The sequence below is a fragment of the Protopterus annectens genome, chromosome 3.part1 (genome assembly GCF_019279795.1).
Source record: "Protopterus annectens isolate FY-2018-M chromosome 3.part1, PAN1.0, whole genome shotgun sequence".
NCBI classification, from domain to species: Eukaryota; Metazoa; Chordata; order Ceratodontiformes; family Protopteridae; genus Protopterus; species Protopterus annectens.
Genome location: NC_056732.1, coordinates 452745223 through 452757452, shown reverse-complemented (window position 1 = coordinate 452757452; position 12230 = coordinate 452745223). Strand labels below are relative to the sequence as shown.

At 40.6% G+C, this 12230-nt stretch overlaps 1 protein-coding gene across 8 annotated transcripts in view; it reads right to left on the bottom strand.

Annotated features, from left to right (window-relative positions):
• Nucleotides 1-12230, bottom strand: part of NUB1 (negative regulator of ubiquitin like proteins 1) — a gene marked incomplete in the record, with an annotated part of 1333835 nt that overhangs the window by 469241 nt on the left and 852364 nt on the right. For all 8 annotated transcript variants that reach the window (XM_044066898.1, XM_044066904.1, XM_044066897.1 and 5 more), the window contains 1 exon segment: nt 7274-7426. In XM_044066898.1, the coding sequence (XP_043922833.1) occupies nt 7274-7426 (153 nt within the window).

Sequence of the window (12230 nt, the reverse complement as noted above, 5' to 3'; positions counted from 1 at the left end):
CCCAAGAGAAATCTTGACCTGTGGATGGGAGATCGTAGGTTTATCCCGGGAATCATCTCTATGTCACTGCTGGACAGAGGCAGAACAAACTAATGGGCACAGTATTTTTTCATATAAGGGGTGGCGTAAGCCACAAAAATTTGGGCTAGGCTTATAAATGCCTTAGGGCAGATAGCCTAGTATAAACCTATGAACCTATGAACCTATTTCTCTGTTTACACACAATGTTCAAAGAATCTGTCAGTGTTCTGATACATTTCTAACTGCACATGTTTTGAGGGACATTCTAAAGTATAAAATGTGGAGAATCAGTTAACTATTAGGTGATGTCATTAGAATGCTCCTGGTTGCTAGGTGATTATTTGAACAGCTTACTGACAGGAAAAATATCTTTTTCAAACAGCTGACTGTTATTTTTAAAATAAGATAGTTGAGACTTTTAAGCTGTGCAGTTAGTCAAGAGTTGTACAGTTTGTGAAGAGCTGCAGTGATAATCGAAAGAACTCACCGAAAACTGTAAGCCTGCCTTTGCCTTGTTAAGTGTTAGATTAGGTCAGGGACAGTATTCTCTAGTTAGATTAGGAAAGCTTAGTTATTAAGATAAAGTTTTTCTAAAAATGATGGATTTCTATCCTACAGATTAATTTTACATTTCTGGTGATTGAATTCTGATGTTTATTATAAGTTATTGATTTACATTCTTGTAATCATTTTTATTTATGAGTAAATGTTTTTCATTACTGTACATTGTGGCTGGAAATCATTTTTGTATGGATTAGAGAGTGTGTATACCTGTTTGATACTCGCCAGGTCCCCTTGAAGGCCTGGCTGTTCTGGTCACAGCTATTGTATATTTTGATATTTAATTTTCATAATTGGACACCCCTTAAGAAGGGCATGAAGACACTCTGATTGGTGGCAGCATTACCATATTATTTTGGGCAAGGGACACAGTTGTAAGTATATGCCAAGCATTCCCAAAAGTGTTTGGATGTGTGAAATTTAAATTTACTTTGAATGTGAGTGTATCAGAGGCCTTAAACTGGGATACATATGTGTGTAACAAGGAGTTCTAAAGAACACACTGATTTTCCAGCCGCAATGTAAAGTAAAGTAATGAAAAACATTTAATAAGTAAAATAATCACAAGAATGTAAATCAATAACTTTCAATAAACACCAGAATTCAATGACCAGAAATGTAAAATGAAACTCTATGATAGAAGTCCATCATTTTAGAAAAACTCTTATCTGCATAACTAAGCTTTCCTAATCTAACTAGAGTATACTGCCCCTGATCTAATCTAAAACATAACAGCAAGGCAAAGACAGGCTTACAGTTTTTGGTGAGTTCTTTTTCATTGGTATCCACTGACTGCAACTCTTACTAACTACTGCTCTTCACAAACTGCCCAGCACTGACTTCAGCAGTCTCGTTTATATCCCAGGATAACAGGCTCGACCTTCTAATTTTAAAAATAACAGTCAGCTGTTTGAAAAAGTTCTTTTTCCTGTCAATCAGCTGTTCAAATAATCACCTAGCAAAAAGAACATTCTAATGACATCACCCACTATTCAGTTGATTCTGCTAGTTTGTACTTTAGAATTTCTCTCAAACATGCACAATTAGAAATGTATAAAAACACTGACAGATTCTTTAAACATTCTGTATAAACAGGGAGATTACTCAACATTTTAAAAAATGCATTTACACAATTAGACATGCTGGCATAAAAGTTAATCTCTGAATATACACAAATCTCCCACCAGACATGCTAACACAGATGACAGCATTTTCATTTTCTTCACACCAGGGATGTGTATTGTCCAGAGAAACCGGTGAGAAAAACTCACCCGCTGTCAAATCCTCATGACCTCTCGACAAAGAGGATATGACCATTTCCTCCTGCTTGTTGAGATACCGGACAACAGACATTGTCTGTCGGTACTGAAATCACACCTCTGGGAAGGGCATCCTCAAAGTCCTGCAACACAAGGAGGGGCACCCTCATCTTCAGAACTCTGATGTAAGTACTGGTCTACGTGGAAGACCAGGACGCTTGAACTGTCCTCCCTTTGAAATGCATCCCCCCCCCAAGGAGGGAGGTGCTCATAGTGACAGTGGCCGAGTGAGCTGGAAAACCTGTCTCCCATTAGTTACTAAAGGAGACTGCAACCACTGAGTTTGATCATGACACACCTTCACTGGCATATGGAAAACTCTGTGGGATGGGACAGTAAAGATCACTTTATGACCAGAGTCCACTGCACAGCTCTGACATGATATCTTTATAAAGGAAACAACTCTATGGATGCTGCCATATCACTTAGAAATTTCATAACTGTATGAGATGAACACTTGGAGCCTGCAAGCACCAACAAGGCCTGAACATGAAGTCTGATCACACTGGAACTCAGAACCCTTATAATTTGCCTAAATGTATTCAAGCAACCACCTATGATGGAGAGGAATTAGGCTCAACGTTGGGTAACTGACTGTAATGCCTAAATAAATCGCACAGCTAGAGTAAGGTATCCCTGGCTGTGATCACCAATGCTCTTGTGGGGGCAGTAAGGAGTCAATCATCCAGTTAAGAGAAGATCTAGAATTCTTACAGCCACAGCCAAGCTGTGACCACTGCCATGCACTTGAACACCCAGAGGGCTGTGGTTGAGACCAAATGGCAGGGCCTGAATTGGTAATGACTGATCCCTAGCTGGAAAAGGAGAAACCTCTTGGAGTACCTGTTGATCTTGATATGGTGGTAGGCACCCTTGATGTCCACTGAGCACATCCAATTGTCCTTTCTCAGAAGATGTAAGATGGATTGCACCATGACCATTCTAACTTGGTCTTTTTCACAAACAGATTCAGTTTGCTTAAATCCAAAATTGGACTGAGGTCCTTGCTATTCTTTGGTACTAAAAAGAATCTGCTACAGACCCTAGATCCTTGCTGGTCTGGTGGGACCTCTTGGATGACATGGTTTGCGAGCAGCTTGTAAGTCTCTCCAGATGCTTGCAGTCTCTGACAGGGTGGGGAGTCTGGGAGATCCTTCTGACAAAGGTTTTGAACTTTTGAAAAGGGAACAGAGTAGCCTCTTAACACCAATGTATCCAAAGTGATGGCCTCCCAAACTTCTGGGTGAAGAGCCAAGCGACCAACTGCCTCCAGAATTGGACAGTCAAGGCACCCCTTCAGAGTCACTGAAAGGGCCAGCTGTAGAATGCCTCATGGAAACCCTGATTCTGCGGATCACCCCTGCTCCATGGGCATCATCCATTATAAATCTCCCCTGTCTTCAGGAGGAACCTTCTGAAGACATACCCAGGGAAGACGGCTTTCTGAAAAGCAGGCACTTACTCTCCTTTTGATTCCTTGAAAAGATCCACTGAAGAGTGGCAAAGCACACTCCTATGGCAAATAATGTCTTCCCATCTTGCTAGTTCCTTATTAGAGTATCTTTAACTTTCAGCCTGAATAAGGAAGAGACATCAAATGGGCCACAGACAAAGGATGCCTTAAAGCAATCTGCAAAGTTGCATAAACACATCCAAGGGTGGTGTTGCACAGAATGCCAGAACCAGTTGCTCAGGAAGCTCCATTCAAAGTGAATCTCATGGAAATGTTGGCGATGGAAAGCAAGGTAGAGAACTTAGTCTCTAGTGTCTTGTGAATCTCCATAGACTGCTGCATCTTGACATTCCTTGACACTTCAGACACCGAGTCATGAAGTCTTGCCATGTGTGATAAATAATGAATTGCTCTCAGTGCAAAAGTGGCTGAGGCATAGGAGTGCTCCCCAAAATGATCCAAAGCCTGAAATCTCTTCAGAAATTTCTTTCTTGGGGTCAGCCGCCACCACAACAGCATCAACAGCGAGATCCTTACTCTAATGAGACCAGTCCTGGGGGGGGTGGGTGCAAGAATCTTATCAGGCTTCTTAAGGATGGGTTCCTTCTATGTCCTCCAGGACACTAGGTCTATAATAGCACCCACAGGGGGAGCCACTCAAGGCATAGATGGGCCCGTGTCAATGGCTAGTAAAAATACAGATTCCTCCAAAGAGGAGGCTTTGGTGGTTCAACCTCTAAGTTGGCAAAGCAGCTCCAATAAATTGTCAAAAGAGACATAATCCCACAGAAAATTAGGAGACCCTAGTATCCTCCACAAGAGACTCCTCCAGGGAGTCATTGTGTTTTCTCTTACACCTTCTCTTCCCTGATACCTCCCACTTTGGCAAAGCTGGGGGTGGAGGGGAATTATCTGGAAGCCCCACTAAGGAAGCATTAAGAAAGTAGGATGGAGAACTACCGGCACAGGCAGTCCAGGAGTAGGCTGATAACTTGTCACAGGCCCAGATGAGAAGACAAGGGACACCAGCCAGAGAAACCCAACCCTTCTCTGGAGACGAGAACATCCCTTTTAGAACATCGAAGGTCGAGGTGGAAGCTTGCCTTGGAGTCGAGGGTCCCATCACCCAAAGCTACCACAGACGGCTCCAAACCCAAGGGAGCTATGCCTAGTTGTCCAAAGCTTAAGCTCCAAGTGGAAGAGACCAACCTGAAGCAGGGATAGTCAACCCCAATCCAGAAACTCCTGCTTTGATACCACATCTCCGAGGTCTCTTCAGCCTTGAAGTAGCTGGAGTCGATGTGACCAAGAAATGAATTGGAGTCAAAGACGGTCAATCCATCAGATCTGACCTGGAGGGTGGGAATGCAGCCAGATCCATAGACCTCTGATCCAAAGGGGCTACTGGAGGAAACCAGATAGATGGAGCCAAGGGTCCTGGTACCAGACCCGAAGGAATAAGGCATAACGGCATCTGCAAAAACGACCTCATCAGCTGCTCAGTCAGAAGCTTTAATGCTTACCACCGACCTCAATAACAGGACTGAGAAGCCACTGATGGGGGCTTGGAGGGCGATTTAGAAGAGGATAAAACCATCTGTCAGAACAGAGCCAGAGAGGCGCAGAACCAGGGCAGTGAAGGAGAATAATCTGGTGACAGCTGTGGTGGGTTGGAGGGAGATAAGGGGGGAAGCTGTCCTATCAGAAGGAGCCCCTTTAAGCAGAAAGGGGCTAGGAAGTCTCACAACTGGAGCCTTGATGGTTATTGGTACTGATGGAGATAGTTTCAGTGGGACTGGCGCCAGGGCAGCTGGGGGACCTGAAAATTGTGGGATCTTCAGGTCCGACAAGCCCAAGAAATAAGGACCTGGGACTAAAGAAGAGGAAGACCTCTTCCGATTTCCTTTAAAGAACTTTGGAGTCTCATGGACAGTGATTCTCAGACCAGACCTTTGGAGCCAAGGGAGTAGCAGTAGAGGAAGGAGAAGAGCCTGAGGGGAGAGGTCCCTTGAGGAACAACTTGGCCCGATGTTAATTGCCCTGGACCCAAAACCTTGGCAGATAGAACAATCTGTGTCCAGGTGCAATGCTCCTACGCAGTAAACATACTTACTAAGTGTGTCCTGCAAAGGCTACTTGTGTCTGTAGGCAACAATATTCTTAAATCCCTTATCCATAACTGAACAACACTGAAAAGGCCTAGACAAAAACTACTGTGAAGACTATCACCACTAATACAACAACAGAAACACTAAACACTCTAGAAAACAACCAGAAAGCAGAAATACTAAAGGAAACAACACCACCAAAAGACGGGAAGCCTATTTACAAAAGGCACAGTTCGCAAACCTATCTACCCAACACACAATCCTAACTAGACTAACATTAGGAAACAGGGTAATCTAGCACAAAAAGTACACAAGATTACCATAAAGGATACACCAAGTGGAGCTGAGATCGAGCTGCTGACATGAACGGTGGCAAACTAGATCTGAAGATTAGCATGAGAAGTAGGGAGTTGGGGAAAAGGGAGTCAGAGCCTGATGAGTTTGAAGTCTTTAGGAACTGGCCACTGTCGGTTCAGAAGACCCACAGGTCAAAGTCAGACAGAGAAGACAACATCGGATCTAAAGTTTCACAGATATAATTTCAGTAAAAATGCCAGCTCTGGCAGCACAGATAAATGAAACCCAGACTCATTTAGTGGTTTGTGTACTTGATAGAGTTGGCAAAGAAGGTCTGTCATGGCCATCCTTGGAGGGAAGGTGGGGGCACAGCATGATCTATACTGTCACAATCCCATGGAGGAAGGGTGGCACTGCACTGGCATTCTGGGGAAAGCTTTTGGTTCACTTAAACAACATCTGGAGATAGTCCTCACTTTAGCCTTCATTAGCAAGTGTACATTCACAAGGAGAAGGTCTTGTGGATTCCCACGGTAATGCAGGTAGCTCATCTCACTGATAATGGGGTGGGGTTAGGCCATTCAAAAAATGTTCTTATAGCTTGGATGCTGACAAATCCACAAGAAACCCTCATGGCTAGATGAATGACCAGCCCCACCAGAAAGCTTGCACTTCTTTAGTTCTGGGGACTTCCCACAATGGAAGAACAAATGGGCTTGAATCTAGATGGGAAGGCTTGTTGGTCAGCAACATGGGGGCAAAAAGAGTACAGGGAAATGAAGGAAAAATACTTTCGGTAGAAATGCTTAATAAAACAATTGTACACTTTTTTTTTTCAAAATGCTTGTTAAAACTGGCGAACAACACTGGTATACATACTAACTCTGCTTTTTAGTTACCCCTATTATAAATTTTCACTCTTGAGCCAAATATTTGGCTAATCTATGTTCATGTACTTGGTCATATTTATGTAGCTGCATTTTGTTAATCAGGTTGGTTTTGCTGGGGTGAGCCAATTCTGAGTGGGGACACAAGAAAAACAAGTAACACAAAATACACTGAGTTCATCCTTTACACAAAAGAAGTTACCAGGAAACAATGACTGATTATAGTAAACAAAACAGAAATTTGTTGTACAACAGTGACTGTGACTATGTATGGTGAAAAAAAGATGTGCGAGACTTATGTATAGGAATCATGGGGTATGCAAGGAAGAAGGTGTAGCTGTATAAGGGTGGGAGTAGATTTAGTTCCCAAAAAGGTATGGTGCACAATACAAACTGCAAACCATGTGATTTGTCCAGTGGGAATTGGGGGTAGGTTTGGGAGACAAAAACAATATATATGTACTGTATACAAAAATTTATATCTAAAGAAACTGGAATATTCTAAACCTTAAACATGCTATATGAATAAAGTAATTTTTGCTCTGTGTGCAAAATATTTGGCACATTTATTGAAGAGAGTCATTATGGTTATGCTTTACTTATAGGAATAAATACCCAAATCCATACTTCTCTCCTCCTTTGAATGTGCTCTGCTGCATTATTAACATCGCCATCACATGCTCTCAGTGCTAGACGAGCTTCTTGTTCAGTGTAGCCAAGTTCTGTCAGAATGGTAACACTGGAATTATCTACATAGAGTTCTCTGTACAACTCTTCAGCCTAGAACACAAAATTAGTTGGTTATTATTTTACTCTCTGTTCTTCAAGATCAGTAGTTCATTTAACAGAAACAACTGCAAATTACAGAAATGTTTTCTCAGGCATACATGTGACTCTGCAACACTGTAGTTCAGTTCAAGGAAGATATCCAGAAAAGCAAGCATTTCATTTTAATTCAAAAACAGGTTAATTACACAGAGTAGCAGTACAGTGTAAATCTAGATGAGTGTAACATACTACTCATTTTAAAACTGCTTGCAACTCTCCCTGGTACCACACTAAGAAACGGGAACTGTCCAGAGGAAGTCAGACTAAACAGCTCCATGATAACAGACATTTGTGCGATGGGGCAATGAGGCATGTACTGCCTCCAGAAATGCTTGAGGCTCAGTAATCTGATTTTACACAGGCACACATATAGGATGCATACAACTTCTGAAACATTTTACTATTAAATAATTTTTCAAGGGTGGGAGCTAGGACATATACATTACCTTGTAGAGACAGACTGTAGGTATGAAAACTTACAAATGGATGCAGTGTTTGAAGGTTGAACAATATGGGTCAATAACTCCACACCTAAGCTGCCATCACTCATGCCTAAAAAGATTAATGTATCTGAAAAAAAAGAATTGATCTTTAACTGAATTAACAATGGTTATTGAAATGTTATGATGTCTGTGCTCATCATGTAGATATATTTGGTCTAATCAGGCCCAAAGAGATTGTGACTGCTAAGAAGTAGGGTACCGATGTTTATAAGATGTAATGAAATAAAAGGCACAAAGTGATCCAACAATCATAAAATTAGATTACTGCAGCAGAGATGCAGGTTTCCAGGGAGTTAAATACATCTAGCAAACAGAAGAGGGTTTCTAAATCTAAAAACAGCAGTTCCATGGGCAATGATAATGTACGAGACAGGGCATATAAATTAAAAAAAAAAAATCCTAATGGATACAAGTATGATGCTGTATTAGGATGCCTCGATTGCCTCTCAGGTGTCAAAAGTGACTCTGGTTGTCTGAGATTCAGGACAGATATCAGTGGCTAGTAGCCAATATTCTGCTCCAAAGGGGCCAAAAAATTAAAACTATATAATCTGATGGGTTGCAAACTGGATCGTGGATCATCAGTGGGGAACAGAGTTTGTGGCACCTTCTCAATTAGTAGACTAATCAGTACTGGAGGACCTAAGAACTCTGTATAGGCCCTCTTTTTTCAGAATAAATTTTAAACCAACGAAAAAAGTTCAACAAATTACCACTGGTAAAACACGAAGTCCACAGCAGAAAGATCAACAGGACCCAAGGTGAAACAAAATATTTTAATTCCAATGTAGCCAGTCCGAAACACAACTCTGGTATAAAATTTGTATCAAGCGCTTTCACCCGGGCTCTCCCAGGCTTTCTCAAGATGAACCACAAAAGAATCGCTTTCATATTATATAAAACCATTAATTACATAATTAAAACATTGACACCATACCAATTACTCAATTAAAAATTTAAAGCTACATAGCATAATATGTTAACAATTCATTTAATATTTAAGCCTTAAAATTCTGTTCGTAGTTGACACAACTATAACTTGCAAGTACATTATGTACCCTCATTAGTCAAAGGTACTGTGCAGAAAATCTAACTAAACTTCTGTAGAAAAATAAAAATAAAAAATTATAATTGTAAAAATTATAATTTTTTTATTTTTGGTATGGTGTTAATTTTATACCAGAGTTGTGTTTCGGACTGGCTACGTTGGAATTAAAATATTTTGTTTCACCTTGGGTCCTGTTGATCTTTCTGCTGTGACTTCAGAATAAATTTTACTGATGTGAAAGGAGATGTAGAGAGTTTGTGGTTGACAAAGTCTGTGGATGACTGCAAAGCGAGTGCCATGACTATATGTACTACAGACTCTTTCTCTAAAAGGAGCTGCAAAGAGCATACAACTGGTGCTCTCACTATGGCCTTACATTTAATATAAAACACGCAGTGAAGATGAATTTGGGAAACAAGCCTATCTTACTGATTATCACCTAAATCAATCCCCATTTATGGCTGAAATTGTCATTAATGATGTGGATATGTCCTTTGTTTATCAAGTTTCAATTACAATAGAACAATTTTACATTTCCCTTCCCAGTTAGTTACCAAAGGTATATCCTCGACATCCAGAGATGTCAAAGCCCCCTTATTAGGGTCAATGTTTGAAATTCCTATGCTGCATTTGATATGCCTCTCTCCAAAAATGCAATCCAGCTTAAAAGATTTAAATGAGTTATAACCAAGAGAATCCAAGCTATCCAGTTACACTAAAAACCTTTTCACTTTTTTCCTTCTTATACAAACTCCTATGTGGAGATCTCTTTCATACATTTACATCTATGAAAGACCCTCTATGGGATTTAGAAAGAACTCCCACCACCGGCGGTAAAAGCTGTGGCCAAAACAGACTATTTATGTGATGCAGGAAAATGAGATTGAGTGACTTGTGATGCAGGAAAATGAGATTGAGTGACATGTTAGCAAATCAACACTTTTCAGCAGTAGTCATCACTGCCCACAGTGTATCGTATTGGCACAGGCACTACCCCATCACTCTTATTCTCTCATACATACACACACACACCTCTTACCTATCCTTCAGATGACACAAAGTCTCTGACATATGTTCTTAATTTTGCCCTTGCCCTCATAATTCATGAATCCTTACAGTCAGTAAAGCCAGACATGATTTTCATTCTTATTACTGTTAGTAACGTGCAGAATGACACTAGAAAGTACAGTTGTGTAACACTACGGATTGCAATGGTTCCCCCAACAGAAATATGTCCTTTAACTACTTAGGTTTATGGTTATGGTTAGACAAGTCATTTAACCTCCAAAGCCATGCTGAAAATTGCAAGAAAAGAAACAGTTCTCCTTTATTCTGGTCCTGGAAAATATCTCCCTTTCTCTCCAAACCTGCAAAGGAGTCGTCCTTGCTCAACTTGAATACAGGCTCCCCATCACAGCCACAGCCTCTAAAAAAACATTCATTCTACAGTCCATTGAAAACAAAATCTGCTGATACATTTCCAATTCCCCACATCAGGAACACCAGTGCATTACCCTCTTTAAAGCCAAATGGCTTCCAGTCTCCTACAGAGTCTACTCATAGGGTCATCTTTTCAAACTACTTCAGCCAGGTGCTTTCCCACCTCTTGCAGGTAAATGTCATAATAAATCATCCCTATAGCCTCTGCAACCTCTCAGAATTATCTTCCTCACTCCAGACACCCCAAACCATAAACTTCAATGTACTGACTATTCCTTCTCCATTCTTGCACCCAAACTCTGGAAATCCTTTCCTTCTCAACTAAAAGAAGTCTCCTCTTTCCCCACATTCAGAGCTCAACTCAAAATGACGACTCCATCAAAAATCTGACTGCAAGCACTTTTCCAATGGATACATAACCTAATTCCTTCTCCACCAGCATCACTCCTGCTTTGACACTCTGTTATCCACTACTGCTCCCCTCTCATATTTACTAGTAAAATTAATTCACATTTGCTGTTATACTCTGTTAATATTACATATATCATTTATCTATGGGATTATCTACCTTATGTGGTTACTCTGAATTTGTTCCGTTTTATTTTACTTTTTTGTGAATTTCTTCACCCAGGCTGCGCCAGCAAATGGCCCACTGCATTAACCTCTTTAAACCCAAATGGCTAATAGTCTCTTACAGAGTTGAGCTATTCCTAGGGTGTATTCTTTTCAAACTACTTCAACCAGTTGCCTTCCCACCTCTTGCAGCTAAACTGCAGAATAAAAACCATCCCCTATGACCTGCGCAACCTCTCCCAATTAACTCCCTTACTCCAGACACCCCAAACCAAACTGTACTATACCAACCATTCATTCTCCATTCTTACACCCAAACTCTGGCAAATTCACTCACCCCTATCTAAAAGAAGTCTTCTCTTTCCCCATGTTCAGAGCTCAGCTCAAAAGATACCTCCATCAAAAATCTGACTGCAAGTGCTTTTCCACTGGACACAATCCAACTCCCTCCTCACCTGCATTACTCCTACTTTGACCCTTTCATCTCACTTGCTAGTTCCCGATCATATTTACTACTAAAATTCACATGTGTTTCTCTACTCTGTTAACATTTACATATTGTATCAATTGTCTATGGGATTATCTATCTTTTGGGACTGCTCTGTTTTTTTTGTTGTGAATTTCTTCACAAGGGCTGTGCCTACAAATGGTCTTTTGTTATCAATGTACTACCCTGGTAAATAAACTAACAATAACAGCAGACATCCTACGATCACTTTTGCAGTATTCCTTACAGCAGGGATATCTTGCCAAGGACAGCTGTACATATAACCAGTACAAACAACAAACCTCGATTTGGAAAGCGAGATGTAGGCGACGCCAAAAAGGAGATGAAAAAGCAGAACCCAAACTATAAATTCACAGCAAGGCAAACTGTAACCAAACGAATGAGCCACCACAACGTTCCACTACGAAAAGTTCTTTATTGACCTAGGTTTCGTTCATTCGAACTTCTTCAGAATACATACAACTGTTTCAGCACCAGATTTAAATACTATTTTGTGTATTAGTTAATTATTTAATTGGTGTCATCAATTATGTCTAATTTATTCCTTAAAAAGAAACAACTTATTTTCAAGCAATTCATGTATATGCGTAAAAAACTGATACAACTGTGCTGTGTATTTGAAGTTATATACATGTTAAAAAACTTATATGCATCCCTAATCTATAACCAAAAATTGTTGCTATA